Raw genomic sequence first — 17,039 nt, 5'->3', positions numbered from 1 at the left:
AGTCCGGCAAGGCTGTATACTGTCGCCCTGCCTATTTAACTTATATGCAGAGCACATCATGAGAAAGGCAGGGCTAGATGAATCAAAAGTTGGAATTAAGATTGCCGGAAGAAATATCAACAACCTAAGATACGCAGATGATACCACTCTAATGGCAGAAAGTGAAGAAGAACTAAAGAGCCTCTTGTTGCGGGTGAAGAAGGAGAGTGCAAAACTTGGGTTGAAACTTAACATTAAGAAAACCAAGATCATGGCATCAGGCCCTCTCAATTCCTGGCAAATAGATGGGGAAGAAATGGAGGTAGTGACAGATTTTATTTTCCTGGGCTCCAAGATCACTGCAGATGGGGACTGTAGCCAAGAAATTAAAAGACGCTTGCTCCTCGGAAGGAAAGCCATGGCAAATCTAGACAGCACACTAAAAAGCAGAGACATCACCCTGTCAACAAAAGTGCGTATAGTCAAGGCTATGGTCTTCCCAGTTGCAATGTATGGCAGTGAAAGTTGGACCATAAGAAAGGCTGAGTGCCGAAGAATTGAGGCCTTTGAACTATGGTGCTGGAGAAGACTCCTGCGAGTCCCTTGGACTGCAAGGCGATCAAACCGGTCAGTCCTAGAGGAGATCAATCCTGACTCCTCTTTAGAAGGCCAGATCCTGAAGCTAAAACTCAAATACTTTGGCCACCTAATGAGAAGGAAGGACTCACTGGAGAAGAGCCTAATGCTGGGAAAGATCGAGGGCAATAGAAGAAGGGGACGACAGAGAATGAGGTGGCTGGATGGAGTCACTGAAGCAGTAGGCATGAGCTTAAAAGGACTCCAGAAGATGGTAGAGGACAGGAAGGCCTGGAGGAATGTTGTCCATAGGGTCGCGATGGGTCGGACACGACTTCGCAGCTAACAACAACAACAGACATTTCCAAAGGAGCAGGGATAACAATATAGTGGAGATCAATGGCCAGATCAATGAGATCAGCTTGCTTAAATTTTATCAAATAAAGGAGAGATTGTGGGATCGCCCATTTGCATTCCAGACAGCCACTTCTTATGGCTATAAATTGTGGAGGGCATTAAATAAGGCTCTATACAATCACCTCACTTAATGATTCCAATCATTGGTCTCCCTATTTATTTATTTATTTACTGTATTATGCTGTCCAGCTCACTGATACAGCAATTATGGGTGGCTTACAATATGAAAAAAGTAAAAAAAAACAAGAAGACAATTAAAATTAGAGGAATTAAATAGAAAAGCTAAAAAACATGACAATGGGCAGTCTGGGGCTGGGGATCTTCTCTATTCAGTCAACCACCTCCAAAGTAGCAGGCCTCTGTTGGGTCCCCAGGCCATGTAGCAGAGCCACATTTTCAGGTTCTTCTGGAAAGTTAAGAGTGTGGGAGTGGACCTCACCTCAAATGGGAGAATATTCCAGCAGGCAGGTTTGTGGTTTTTAGGTGACCACACAGGACATTAAGTGGAGCGTGGGTTGTCTCAGAGTTGGTGAAGGCTCTGGGAGGCCCAGGCCTGCACTGCAGCACCTCCCAGCTCATACTTTCATTTTCATTTAATGGATAATGTAGGCCTGATTGATATATAGAGATTGAAACATGGCAGTTCAGGAGAATAGCTACAGCTTAACATTTATGTTCCTCAATGACTTCAGTATATTATAACTTTTTCAGTCAGAATTCTTTCAGATATGAGCCTTATATATATGTCATTCACAGAAGTTAAAGTCTAACTCTTTTAGCTCATGGTTGTTGGTAGGGTGGTAATGAAGTATGTCAGTCTGGGAATATCATCTGGCTTCGATACACACACACACACACACACACACACAAACACACACATACATAGAAAAGGTACCATTATCAGAGTGAGAATTCATTTTTGTATACACGGGTCCTCTTTCTATGGTCGGAATTCTGTTTATAAGACACTCCAAATTGCATAGAAGCTCTATAAACATAGGGAATCTCTGCTTAAGAAGGCAAGAAGAAAATGGTAACAGGGAGTACAAAGAGAAGTTGAATAATATGATCCCATGTTGTCTTTTTACATGACAAATTCATGTAAATAAATTTATCTGAGTGTGAGATTTATGACTGAATTATAACACTGGTTATAACATTGAAAACTGAAGTAGAAGTGACTTTCACTTACACTTTCTGTGTACTTGTCTTATAAAATTAAAATAATTGTTTTATGATTCTAATTTTAAAGACATATAACTTACTTTGATCCATCTGTTCATTGAATTTTACAGAGGAATCCCTTTTCTAAAGTATACCCAGGTCAAATCTATAGATATTTATTCAGAAATAAATTCTGCTAGATTTAATGTGATTTATTCATATATACTGTATATATGAATACACACACACACACACAAACACACACACACACACATACATACACACACATACATACATATCCTTGCTTGGGAATAAAAGTTTGCTCAATATTTTACCTTCTCAGTGATGATACCTATCCTGGAGAATTTATTGTTTAAAAAGTCCTGCTCAGGATTATTTTAATGCTTCTTTCAGGTATGGGTAGCCCTACCAGATGTTGCTGAACATCTAAGCATCTTCATCACCAGCTATGGTATTGCTGCTAGGCATTTAAGCTGAGCAAAATCTGGAAGACTACCATTACAAAATATCATACCATTTTCCTTTTTTTTATTGAAAGCAAATGCTTCCATCAGCTACTTGTTACAATTGTGTGGGATGTTTTATAGAATATTTTTAATGGTGTATTTTTAATAGCTTTATATTTTGTGTTTTGAAGCTTATATGTTGAAAGTGCTTTGTCATTTCTAGACATTTTGATAAAATACAAATTCTGAAAACATGGTAAAAGTTAACACCTAATAAAAATAAAAAATGAGAACAAGTAGGAAGACCCAACTTTAGGAAATCATTTGCAAATGGAAAAATTTATTTACTTCACACTTGTGTAAGGGTCTCTTATTTACAGTTGTTGCAGCATGAACTCTATGACTCACTTTAAAGAATGAATAAGAACAGTAGGGGTCTACTAGACTAAATAGGTTAGTAATGAAGAATATTCTTTTGCTACATGCTGTGGCACTTAAGAACCCCCATAGTTAATAAGGAATTTAATAAGCCAAGGACTTAATGATTCTCAGATGTTTCTATTTTGAGTTCAAGGAACACAAAACAGATGACATTACTGTTGTTGATTGAATATGTAGCAGGGTACCAAAGGTAAAATTTAGTCTTGTCTAGTCATGTGGTTAACTTATTAGCTGTTCATCAGAATTAATATTTTAGGCTTATTTATTACATATATGTTATATTTTTATTAAGGGATTTGGATGGCCTCCCAACTGATAAAGATGTTCCTACTTAGTTAAAACAAACAGTAGCTCCTGCTGTTCAGAAGTCACAATTAGGTTTGTCAAGTTGGCTTGTCTGCTGCTCATTATTTTCTTCCATCTTTGGCATCAACCAATATGAGCAAAGCTGTTTTAAGAACTCTTGACTCATATCCAGCATGAAATTCCTTTACTTTTTCACATAGTTCTGGAAAGACCAGTTTTGATTTAGGTCATCCCTACCTAAACAAGGACCATTGCACCATTTAAAATTGACCGTAGTTGGGCTTAGATGAGATATTATCATGGGAAAGCAAGCACGGGCAAGTAATAAAATGTGTTTTGTGATTCTGCTCCTTCCATCCTTTCCTTACAATGTCACATGCAAATACGCACAGGTAGAGCTTGATATCACAATACATACAGTATGTCATCATTATGATAAAATCTTAGCTTGCTGCAGTCTCTCTTAAAAATAGATTCATTTTGCAAATTGGATTTCTGACTTTTTAAAAAAATGTTGTAGTTTGTCCATTCTCCAATTTGTGAGAATTGTAGCCTCTGACTTCAGCTCCTTCTCTCAGCAACTTATTCCTCTTCTGGGCACTTGCTTAATAAAACTTGGACAACCTTGGTCTTTGCATGCTGACTGGTTCCCTACGGGAAGAGAAGCAGGAAAAATGCATAATTATTTATCCGTGTTTCTCCTAAAGTGCATAGAAAAAACCCCTGTGAGGATTGTTAAGCAATCAAAACAACCTAAATAATCTGTCTGCATTTTAAAGTATCCTTCTAAGAGCCTGTCTCCATTGCACAGGGCTTATCTTCCTTTTCCTTCAGTTATGATAGCAGTGTGCAAACATGGTTAGAAATACTGCAAAACTACTGATATTGTATCATTGCATCTTCAGACGCTTTTATATGCTAAGTAGCATTGATGGGAAGACAAGTTGGATCCTTTTTTTATGAATCACCATCTCATCAGAGCAATCACGATGCATTTATAGAGGGGCACAAGCAAATTATTTCCTTTTGTGTGTGTGAGTTGGAAAGTGTGTGTGTGTGTGTGAGAGAGAGAGAGGGAGGGAGGGAGGGAGGGAGGGAGACTGAATTTGTATTTCTTTAGAACCTGTGTTTAACTGAGGTGTGTATATGTGTGGATTTTTTTTCTTACTCTTCAGCTGCAGGGAGCATTGATTATCTAATAGTAATCTCAGCATGTTTTTGCTTTTTGAGGCAAAGAGCAACTCAGTTTCGGATTGCTTTGGGGGAGACTGAGGTGGGAAGACAGTAGAAGTGTCTATGTTTTAAGTTTTAAATTTTAAGTTTTAAATTTTAAGTTTTAAATTTACCATAATAAACCAGAATGCATGCAAGGATAGACCTGGGCTATAGGATAAACCAGAGGTCCCCAACCTCTGGTCCATGGATCAGTACCTGGCCACAGCATGCCAGCAAGTGATCCGCACAAATAAGCAAAGCTCCATCCATGGGATGCAGGCAGCACACAAAACCATGCACTCTCCCAGGTGCCCAAAAGGTTGGGGACCTCTGGGATAAAGTACAGAAATGCTATCTCTGGCAACACCTCCCTCTGGAACAGCATCTCCCCCCCCAAGAACTGCCTGGGCCCCATCATGATCCTGTTGAAAAATTCTTTGAAAGGCTGACGTTCCCCCCAGATCTTGGATTATGGAAGGGTGAATGAAAATCCTTTTAGGATTTTATAGATTATTTTGAATGCTTGCTCTTTAGATGGATGGATGAAAAGATAGATGGAGAATATATAAATACTAGACAACCTGTGCCATTGGGTGACTGTTTCAGAGATGTTTCCTTACCAGATTCCTCAATATTTTCAACAGTGACAATAACTTTAATGCATTGCCTTCACTGGAAAAGTTGGGATACATTCAGAGATGTATCTGCCTTGAAAGACTGTGTAGCAAAGTCAAACATCAGCACAGGAAATGTTTTATGATGTCTTGTATTATGTCATAAACTGTTTTATGATAATATTATGTCATTTGCCAAATTTCAATTCCACTGGAATCATAGGTCACATATTATGTAAGTTAGCCCATTTGAGGTATGTTAGTTTAGAAATTGTTGCCCTATGATGCACTATTTAGACCAGGTAAAAGTTATGGGAATGAGAACTTTAGTTGTGTGTATGTGTGTGAATTGTTGTACACTGCCCAGAATCTTTGTGGAATGGAGGGCTCTTTAAATATGATAAAAAAAGGAAGCAACCAAACCAATAATGCCCAAATATTGATGAATTCATATGGCAATAATTTAGTGGTGCATTTGGGAACAATATGGTTGTTTGTATACTGTACGAGAATAGAATGTCAGCCCTTTTCTTTATCTATCTTTCTTTTGCTTTCGCTATTTACTTTCTTTTTGTATATAGGCATGCTGTAGGCTTCGGTACTCAAGGCATTCCAGCAGGTAGCGTCCAGGAGAAGGACCTTCTCTGCCATGGCTCCTGCCCTTTGGAACATCTCACCCCCTGAGATGAGATTGGCTCCCATTCTTCTGACTTTTCCACAAGAGTCTGAAGAACTGCCAGATGGCTTGGGGCCCAAGCGAAGGAGCATCATACTGGAAAAGGCTGATAAATTAAGAAACAATCCTATCTCTCCCTCTCCCCTTCCACACAGCCTGTTCCTTTCCTCCCCATCTTTTAACTATAATTTTCTTTTGTGATTTCTATTTTATCATTTTAGAAATATTTATCTGTTAAGATTGTAATGTTTTAATGCCTGGATGCTGTAATGCCACCCAGAATTGTTTCAATATGAAATAGAATGAATGAATGAATACATAAATACACTCATACATACATACATACATAGGTACATACATAAAAATATATACATTATCTTGCCATATTAATTAACTGTTCAGTGATTGGAGTTCAGAGTTAAGACTTTATCATTTTGAAGTTGTGGTCCATAGGAAGGCAATGCAATGTCCATAGCATACTATAGATTCTCCCTTTCTTGATAGAAAAGAAGATTCATTATGGATGGTGATGCAATTTTGCCTTTCAGGGGTATCCTGCCAGTAATAGTCCATTGTCAATAAGGACTAAAAAAAAAGATGTTATGAGGTTGAACCTGGGAAGACCAGAGGAGCTTTTTAGTTTTTCAAGTAGGCAAAGACTACTCACACAGTAAGTATTAATTTTAAATTTGACAGCTATAGGGGCAATTTTTTTTTCAAATCAGAAGATGAAGACTGAGAAAGAAGCCATTCCTCCTCTGCTATCCAAGTTCAAAAGGGCTGCGGTGGTCCCTTTTCATGCATTCACCCTCCCTTGGTTTCTTACATGATCGGTCTTTGTTAATATTTCATACATGCTCCCTGAAGAAAGAAAGAAAGAAAAATAGGATTGGAGAGAATTCATTACATCCTCTTATGAAAAGGAAACAGGATGCGTTAGGAAGGGGGAGAGAGACGTTTGGACAAAGAAAATGAAGTTTTGTGAACTAACGACATGAAGAAACAGTTGCTCATTGCTGACCTTTTAAAATCACTTAGACTAAGATTAGAGAACCCATAGACAACTCTTGCTAGATTGCAAATTATGTAAACCCAGCAAGCATGACTGAGAGTCAGGGCTGCAAGGAGTTTCAACATGGCATCACATTTTGCCAAACTTGTGAATTGCACATAGCAAAAGAATTGACATTTCAGTTCTTCTACAGACCATATGATTTGTTTTCTTGAATGTCTGCAAGATGGGGGGGGGAAAGCCCTTTGAGGAAAAAATGAATTTAAATTTCCTGATTTCCAGTAAACTTTTTCTTTTCTCATTCCTAGAGAGATTGAAAATAACATTTAGAAAAGAGCATTTGAGGGCTCTGGTCTCTCCTAGCTTACACTGCACAGAAATACTGAATAGTCTGGTTTGTTTTGTAACTCATTCTAAGCAGGATGAATTATGAAATGCTTTAAAGAAATAAATTCAGAAATAAACCAGTATGTAAATGAAACACACAGGTATAATGAACCCTTGGGTTTTTCTTGTCTTCCTTCCTAATGAAATACAGTCTGGAGAGGCTTCTGCTCAACAGAAGAATGGCAGGAATAAAAAATACTTCCACATTTCCTTGGTGCCCATGTTCTCGTTCAAAAGTGTCCTGCCAAGAAAGCTGTTCAAAAAGCAGAAGGGGAGGCAGAAATGGTTGTGAATCTAGGAACAAAATATATATTTAAAATAAATGCTGATCATATTATGCTTTTTATAATAATGGAAGATACTTGCATTGTTTTTGCTCTTTTCTAATACTACTTCTCACTGTCTCTTGTTTTACTTTGGACAGTGATTTTTCTTGTCTCAGGTGTCCTTCCAACAGGATAATGATGTGATCCAGCGTAGCCCCAAAGTGGCATCTGGTTTTTCAGGAATAGTAAGAGGTTGTCTCTTCTTTTATCTCAGTTCCTCTTAAGCGGCAATACAAGGAATTAGTCTTCTCCCTTAATGCCTTAGATAACATTTGATTTTATTTTTAAAATCTTTTATGAGCAATAAGTTCAGGTTCTAGGAGAAACTATTTGTTCCAGCTTGAACTTGGAAAGGGGAAAAAAAGAAGTGGGAACATAAAGGAAAATAAGAGAAAAAAGATGCAGGAAAGAGGTGAAGTCTATGAGATAAGGGCTTCATCTACTTTTTCTTCTGATCCTTTGTACTGCTAATTTAACCTCTAGTCATCTCTGGCATTCTCCTTGTAGAGTCATTACCCTAAAGTGAAGTCCACCTCAAATAGTGCTCATGTTTGCTGCTGAGCAGGTAACTCTGCCAACTATGCTGAGCATGTAACTCAGCAGATTACACAAATTTATGAAGAATTAAAACTCTTAAAACTGTTACTTTGGTATATTTAGGATGGTGAAAACCAGAATGCAGTGTTTATTCGAGGAGAATGCACAGAGGCAAAGTTGTGTAGGTATTACATAATGGAACAGATGGATAAGCTTTGATGTGCTTGTTGAGAAGTCAAAACCAGCTAAAATTCCACATGGCAACTGGCTCCACCCAGATGTGGGAAATATTTCTTTTTCAGGTTTCCCATATCAATTTTTTACTGTCATGGATTAAATAACACCTTTATCATTTTGACAAGAGGACTCTGCAGTGTGATCTATTTCTTTTGGAAGTTCTAGCAAGATACCTGTGGTATTATTTTCAGGGGTGTTTAACAGGGACCTTGGAGGTTTTGGAAGGGACCCTGGAGGTCTTCTAGTCCAATCTCTGCTCAAACAGGAAAACCTATTGCATTTCAGACAAATGGTTGTCCATTTTTTTTTAAAAAAAATCTCTGTCGGAGCATCCAGAATTCTGGAGGCAAGTCATTCCACTGATTAAATTTCTCTTTTGTTCTAGGTTGGCTCTGAAAGAGAACCAGCATTCTATGTCATTTCCTCTTCAGCCCTTTCCCCATAACAGTCAACCAGTATTTTACTCTAACTGCATATACTTAATGCCTCCTGGCTGATTTAATTCCATGTATGTCAGGAGGAAAAATTCTTTTCTTATATTTTTTTTCCTTGAGGCCCTAAAGTCTGCTGATACCATCACCACCATCCACAACAGAGGAATAGCATCCTTTTGGGCACATAAGCAGAAGCTGTCAGTGTGTTATAAAATATGATAGCTAAATAGAAGTCTTCTGTTCAAAGGCATTGTACTTGGTAACATGATGCTAGTGAACTTTAGAGGACAGGTTGGCCATTGTTGCAAAAAGATATTATGGATTGGGTGGATCTTTGGTCAGGTTCAGGAAAAGAATGATGTGCATGTTGATTAATAGGGAAGTAAGTATGTAAGTAAGTAAGTTACTTGGGATCCTATCCAAACTTAATTCTAAGTATAAAGACAAACTAGGCTGAAAAAAGTTTTCAAATACCTTGTAAATATATTGTATCCAAAAACAGATTGCAATTTTCCCCCAAGATTTTCCATTTTTTTCCTAATTGACTTTATTACTGTCAGTAGAATAAATTTATTACCCAGATATACAATCTCCTTCATCACTAACCCCTTGGAGGTGTTTACTAGCAAGCAATACATTTATTTATGCTGTGCCAACCCAGTGCCCATTTCAGATAGCTTGAAGAGATACTGTTCTCATTTTGAGATTTTTTTAAAGGAGTTTTTGCCTTCTTCTATCAGGTAAAGCTATGGCATCTTTATCTTTTGAAGATCAGTAATTTTAACAGTAGGTTGTATTTTAATTTCCTGAAATTCAAAGTTTTCTAGGGCTCTGAGAACAAGAGATATATATCTTTGCTTTTAGCTTTGTGTGCATGTTTGCCTTTGCATGCACAGCCTGTCCTATCACTAGGCATAGTGAGACAGCTGCCTCAGGAGAGGAGGGAGTCATATTCAAAAGTTCATCTTGGGCTCTTTCTAATTTTATTTGTTTATTTGAATTGTTCGCTACCCATCTTGCTTCAAGCCAATTCTGGGTGGCTTACTACAATGAAAGCCAATAAAACCATGAAGAATAAATATTTCTATTAACAGTAAAGATCACAGTTAAAAAGATGGGGAGGGACTGAAGTTGATGAGAACCAGTACATATGGGTTTTTAGATAGCTAAATGGCTATCAGTTGCAATAGGTTGAAATGATTTGCATGAATAGCAATGCACTGGTGAACAAATCCATCTTAAAAGCAAGCTCCCTTGCTATTTCATCTCTGCTTATTTTTTATTCATTCAGTCCTGATTTATCCTAATTCATCTCTGTTTGTTTCTTGATCATTATGTCAGCCCTTTCCAAAAGGTTATGTGACAGAAACAACATCCTTTTTCATTATATTTGTTCCAAAATATAGTCTTCTTAAGGGATGCGGTGGCTCAGTGGGTTAGGACGCTGAACTTGTCGATCGGAAGGTCGGCAGTTTGGCGGGTCGAATCCCGAGTGCCGCGTAGCAGAGTGAGCGCCTGTTACTCGTCCCAGCTTCTGCCCACCTAGCAGTTCGAAAGCACGTAAAAACGCAAGTAGAAAAATAGGGACCGCTACGGTGGGAAGGTAACAGCGTTCCGTGCGCCTTTGGTGTCTAGTCATGCTGGCCACATGACCACGGAGACGTCCTCGGACAAGCGCTGGCTCTTCGGCTATGAAACGGAGATGAGCACCGGCCCCTAGAGTCGGAAACGACTAGCACGCATGTGCGGGGGAACCTTTACCTTTACCTTTATAGTCTTCTTAATCACAGGTTTTCATGTTCAGGTATCGCATCCTGTAATAATGCTTCCTGGTTACTTGCACTTATAATCCAAAAAAAAAAAGTTTGCACACCAAAAATTTGCTTTATAAAAAAAATACAATAAGATTTCTTCTTAGATATGTAACAGTACCTCCATACTGTTGTGTCATAGCTTAGAAAATGAAGAAAGTTTTTCACCAGCAAAATCCTGCCTAGTGTCTGACTATAGTCAAAATGAGACTCCTGTACACACTGCTTTCAGAGCAACATGCATAGATGTAGATGAGATGGGCAACACACACACATATATGGGGGGGAGAGAGAGAGAGGGAGGGAGGGAGGGAGGGAGGGAGGGAGGGAGGAGAGAGAGAGAGAGAGAGAGAGAGAGAGAGAGAGAGAGAGAGAGAGAGAGAGAGAGAGAGAGAGAGAGAGAGAGATTTCTACAGCAACTTTGTATCTGAGAATCTTTTATTTTGGGATGTTAATGCAGTCACAATCAGACCAAGCAAAGTTTACTTTCCATTTGAGTACTTACTGATAATCCCTCTTGGGAGGAAACAAAAGCACTAACTGCAGTCTTCCGACAAACATTTAAACACTGCGTGAGGGTGGTCAATGTATATATCCCCGAAATGGCAGCCTTGAAACTGAGTGAAAAATAGAGATTCAAAGGAAGGGCAAAGTGATTGAAAGCCTCAGTGTTTGAGTCTATTTTACAGTAATTCAGTCAAGCACTGAATCCTTGCCAAACACTATCTTTGTTTAGCAAAGCCGTCAGTCACTGGCCTGGCCTGGAAACAGGAACAGGACATTCAATTGCCTTTTCCAGGCAGTGCATCTGCAACAGCTGCAGGGACTTGAAAAACAACAACATTCTGGCTGCCTTTGTGCAAAAACATGATCGCACTTTCACACTCCAGATGTCTGTGGGGCAAACTGGGACAGATGTAGGCTGAGCCTGTATCCTTAGGTTTCACTCTGAGTCGAAACTCCCAGTCCTGCAGGTGGCGACAAATGCCCTTAAAGCTGTGCGCTGTCCGTGGTCCTGAAACTCCACGACGAGGAAGCAGACGATGAGAAGGTATCTTGCTGCCTCCGCTGCCAAAAGCAAAGAAGGCGGGGGAGAAGAGGCAAAGTGCCCATTCAAGGCCTTCTTTTCAAAGCGCCAAATTGTAAGCGGAGGGGGAAAAAGGGCCGCACTGGGGTTTTCTCCCTTCCTTGCAGCTTCACAAATCATTGCTCTCTCGGTTAATGTGTTACTTCTTTCGGCTGACCAAAATAAGGAACGACTGTCCCTACTGTTCGAACAAGCCGGCCTGGCCTGATGGGTGATGGGTTTGGGTTTTTTTTTATTCTTTTAATGCATTTTAACTTGCTGTTGTAAGCTTTTGGGCACCCTGTTTAATCTTTTTTAATTTTTGTATTCTTGTATTTTTATATGTTTGCCCTGTTCACCGCCCTGAGTCCTTCGGGAGAAGGGCGGTATACAAATAAATATTATTATTATTATTATTATTATTATTATTATTATTATTATTATTATTATTATTATTATTATTATTATTATTATTATTATTATTACTTCTCTTGTCGAGCATACTTTCCCCTGATTTTTTGGCCTCTGGCCAAAGCTTAGCTCATGCTCCTTCCCAGCGACTGCACTGCCGACTGGGTAAGAAGGGAAGATTCAGCCAACAGTGCAGTCAGTACCAATGTGAAATGTGCTGGATATGTGGAAGGAGAAGATCCAGTTTTCTCCATTCTCTTCCTATCCGGATGTGTGGATCCCCAACTCTAGAATGATGGTTGGGAGTATTGGAAGTCAATGCAGCACACCTGTGAAAGGTATCAGTTGAGGACGGTTGCCCTATTTGCTGGCGACTTAACTTTTGCTCTGGGGAATGATTCCTTTCCTTTACACAGTTTAGAAGTTTGGGATAAATGAAGGTAAAAGGAAGGGGCTGAGTGCTGACGGGTCTAAAGGCTGTTACTGGTTTAGTTCCCCCTTGTGAATGGAGAGAAGGTCTCTTTCTTATTCGTGTCACCAGGCAATGCTGTTGCACATTCCACTGATAAAAAGAGACCATCGCTTGGAGTTTGATGCAACCCAGAGGGAAATACCTACTCACACGCATAAGGTGTGCTTGCTGGAGGAGTAGCGGGTGGAAGGATGTGGAGCGGAAACTGAAGAAAAGAGGAAGGGGGCAAAGTGGAGAAGCATAAGAACCCGGGAGAATTTGGAGGTGAAGAACTGGGAATAAGAGGAAGGAAAGGAGAGAAGGAAACAAAACAACAACCTAATAACAGGAGGCGTGAGAAAGAGAAGGAAAGTCACCAACTGAGTAGCGGAGTGGGTTCTAGGGAGGAAAGGAGAATCGAAGAGAGAGGGAGGGCAGAGCGAGAGGAGCCCGGAACAACCCGGGAGCGCTACAAAAGCGGGGGGGGGGGGCGGGCGGGGGGCGCAGCTGCAGAGAGAGGCGTCGGCGACAGCAGCAGCAGCAGCAGCAGGGCTAAAGAACGGGAGCAGGGAGCAGGACGCCGGAGGGGAGGGAGGGGGCGGAAAGGGGAGAGAAGAGAAAGGGGGCAAAAGAAGCGAAGGGGCAGCCAAGAGAAGAAAAGATGCATCGGGACGAAACCTTAGCCTCAGCCAGGACGGAAAGACCGACGGGAAACCGGGGAAAAAGGAAAGTGAGCAAGTGAGAGTTAGTCGAGGAGGGCGAAGCAGCCGGCAGGAGGCAAAGAGAGAGCAAGTTTAGGAAGGGCGAAGCGGAACCCTGAGCAGCAAGTGGGTGTCGGCGGAGAGTCCGAGGCCGGGAGGCCGAGCGAGAGGAAAGCTCGGCGACGTCGGTTCCGGAGTGCTGCTCAGTCTGGGACGCGATGCAACCGCCGCGGCTCTGCCACTCTGACCGGGGCTGGCCCGAGGAGCTGGACGTCGCCAGCCCGGCCGCTACCTCGCTATAGCTCACTAAGGGACACGTGATCCAGGCAGGCGGCCGCTTTTCGCCTGTCCCGTCGGGGGGCCATGGTGACCCTCGGGAGGAGCTGCCCGCCGCTGCCGGAGCCTGAGTGAAAGCGTTGCCTTCTTGCCCGCCCCTCTCGCCATGGAGCTACCCAACGGCACGGAGGCGGCCGGCTTCAGCGGGCCGACCGGGTCCCCAACCCCGCCGCCCTCGGGCTCCCCGGCGGCGGCGGCCAGCCTGGGCTATCAGCTGGCCACGTCTGTGGTGCTGGGCGTGCTGATCCTCTTCGCCGTGTTGGGCAACGCCTGCGTGATCGCGGCCATCGCCCTGGAGCGCTCCCTGCAGACGGTAGCCAACTACCTGATCGGTTCGCTGGCCGTCACCGACCTGATGGTCTCGGTGCTGGTGCTGCCCATGGCCGCCCTCTACCAGGTGCTGGGTAAGTGGACGCTGGGCCAGGCGATGTGCGACCTCTTCATTGCGCTCGACGTGCTGTGCTGCACCTCGTCCATCTTGCACCTGTGCGCCATCGCCCTGGACCGCTACTGGGCCATCACCGACCCCATCGACTACGTCAATAAGCGGACGCCCCGCCGGGCCGCCGCCCTTATCAGCCTCACCTGGCTGATCGGTTTCCTCATTTCCATCCCGCCCATGCTGGGCTGGCGGACGCCCGAGGACCGCTCCGACCCCAACGCCTGCACCATCAGCAAGGACCCGGGCTACACCATCTACTCCACCTTCGGCGCCTTCTACATCCCCTTGCTGCTCATGCTGGTCCTCTACGGGCGCATCTTCAAGGCGGCCCGCTTCCGCATCCGCAAGACGGTCCGCAAAGCAGACAAGAAACAGTCGCCGCGGTCGCCCGATGCGCCGGTGGGAAAGGTGGCTGACACTTGCCTTTCCCACTCGCCGGCCAGACGCACCAACGGGGGTCCCCAGCAGGAGCGGCGGCGGCAGCCGCAGGCGGCAGCGGGGGCCAAGGGCAGGAGGAGCGCAGCGGAAGCCAAGGGGGCGCCCTTCGTCAACGGGGCCCTCCGGTCGGGCGAAGACGGCTGGGTGGCTGCCTCGGCCCTGGAGATGCGCGAGGTGACGCCGGCCAACTCGGCCAAGAGCCTCATGCTGCCCCTGCCCAACCACCCGCTCCCCGACGCCGCCTCGCCGGCCCCCGAGCGCAAGAACGAGGCCAAGAGCGTCGAAGCCAAGCGCAAGATGGCCCTTGCCCGCGAGCGGAAGACGGTCAAGACGCTGGGCATCATCATGGGCACTTTCATCCTCTGCTGGCTGCCCTTCTTCATCGTGGCGTTGGTGCTGCCCTTCTGCGAGGGCTGTTCCATGCCGGCGTGGCTGGGCGCCGTCATCAACTGGCTGGGCTACTCCAACTCGCTGCTCAACCCGGTCATCTACGCCTACTTCAACAAGGATTTCCAAAGTGCTTTCCAGAAGATCCTCAGGTGCAAATTCTGCATGCCCTGAGACGGGGCGGACGGCGGCCGAGTTTGCCGGGAAGGCGGCGCAGGCGAGGGTCGGTGCTGCGCGACTTCATCTTCTTCGGCTGCACGGACTGGAGCGAGGCCCGAGCTTGTTTCTTTGCTCTCCTTCGGGATTCTCCGCCCCGTTTTCTTGGGGCCCCTGGGCTTGGGGGTGGGAAGGGAAGGGCGTCCTTGGGGTCGCCGCATGGCTGGAGGCTGGCGGCCTTGGGGGTCAGAACACAAACAAGGCTAGCGCGGGCCGAGATCGCGGACCCTGCGCTCTTTTGCTCTCCGTCCTATTCCTTTCCGAGCTACTTCTCCAGCAAGACGGCTCTGAAAGGTAGGACCGCCCGGTGGAAAGGCTGACTGCCCATTTGATTAGTGTCTGTCGGTCCCGATCTCGACTCCTTCTCAGAGTTTACTTCTTAGTCCAGCTTGAGAATCTGACTCTGGAGACCGGGAAGAAGGGGGGCGGGGCGGGGCGGGGGTGATAAAAACGGAGGGGGGAGGTTTCGGGGGTAGGCTGGGCTGCAGGATTGAAACTGAGAAGGGAAAGAAAACAAAGCACCCCCTCCCCCTGGGAACCCGCCCGAATTTAAACTACAATAAAAGCCACCCTATGCATTAAAAGAAACATCTGCTCATCTCGCCTAATTCTTCCTCTCTCGGATTAACCACAAGAAAGTAACAAGCGGCCGCAGCGAAGATTTTGCTTCGGGAAAAGGACGAATAAGTCGGAACTCTGAAAGGGAGTTCCCCCCCCCCCGGATGTCGGGAACCTGGAGGCAGCCTGTCTGTCGGGGGCAGGCATCTTAGCAGGGCGGGGAGGAAGGATGGTCTGTCTTGTCCCGCTGCCTATTTCGGAAGGTCTTGATTCCTAAGCCTGTTTTGTTTCCCGAGCTTGCAAAGCCCCTTCTCCCAGCATCATCTCGGGGGTTTTCCTCCAAAAGAAGCAGGTGCGTGGGTGAGTGGATGTTGACAACCGGGTGGGGTGGAGAAACAATTCTAGGCAACTTTGCTCAAAAGTCAATCTTTGCCTTGTTGGGCAAAGCAGAGCAGACCCTTTGGGCTCTTTGGGGGTACTGTGGGGGTACTGTGGGGGTACTTTGGAGGCCTGAAGATCTGGGGCAAATAAACACCCAAAAGAGTGCAGCATGGAAAAAGAGGCGAGTGGCCTAACCAATCTCTTTGGGCTCAGATTGGAGAAGGGGAAAAAAAAGCAGAGCAATATGGGATTGCATTGACAGAATCTTATTAGGAAGTGGCGAGGGCAGACAAATAACTGGGTGCTTCAGGCATTCAAGCCCCCATCTTCAACTGGAATAAAGAAGAAGAAGAAGCTTCAGCAGGAATAAAGCACTTTTTCCAGAGCATCCTGTCCTGAGGTTTCCTTTGGAAAAGATCAAAGGCACTTCTGCATCACTGACTGGATTCTTCTTCAACTTGTAGAAGTTTGGAGGAGAGAGCCAAGATAGCAATTATAAATTTGGTCCAGAAAACAGTAAGGCCTTCTCCTGCCTTAATTTTTTTGATTTTCTAAACTGGGTAGAACCAGTTTGTGGTTCTCTGCAATGCTGTCCATGTGCGCACAGAGGTCCCAGGCTGCCCACTGCACTTCCTTTGCTGGTTAAAAGTCTGTAGCCATTTATTCCTTAATAGTCCATGAGTTTGATAATATGCCATATGTGGCCAGCATGGAGATATCAAAACACTAGAAATAACACTATAAAAGTTTCATCAGATATTCCATCCAAATCCAGATCTATGCTACATTTAAAGTGATTAGAAACCAATGTTCTGTCACAAAAATGTGGCTGTAAACTAGGTTCACTTGTGTATGAGTGGGGTTTTTTTTAATGGTGCTCTCTGATTATATAGGCTAAATAAATGTCACAAAATTGCAGTGCAGGGCCTGAAAGAAATCAGCAAATCCTTAATCTGTAATACACCTATAGAACCCCATTTTAAAATGTCTGGGTTAATACAGGAGTACAGGTTGTGATCCCCAGGTTCTAACAACAATCTATCACACATGAGT

General features: G+C 43.8%; 1 protein-coding gene across 1 annotated transcript; it reads left to right on the top strand.

Moving 5' to 3' along the window:
* Positions 1-13,670: 13,670 nt before the first annotated feature.
* On the top strand, positions 13,671-15,005 carry HTR1A (5-hydroxytryptamine receptor 1A; the record flags this gene model as incomplete). Its single annotated transcript, XM_081318849.1, has 1 exon — positions 13,671-15,005. The coding sequence occupies one exon, from the start codon at positions 13,671-13,673 to the stop codon at positions 15,003-15,005; it is 1,335 nt and encodes a 444-aa protein (XP_081174975.1).
* Between the last annotated feature and the right edge of the window lie 2,034 nt (positions 15,006-17,039).

Source organism: Vipera berus (genome assembly GCF_964194415.1).
Source record: "Vipera berus genome assembly, chromosome: 2".
NCBI classification, from domain to species: Eukaryota; Metazoa; Chordata; class Lepidosauria; order Squamata; family Viperidae; genus Vipera; species Vipera berus.
This window is presented reverse-complemented; position numbering and strand designations above follow the sequence as displayed.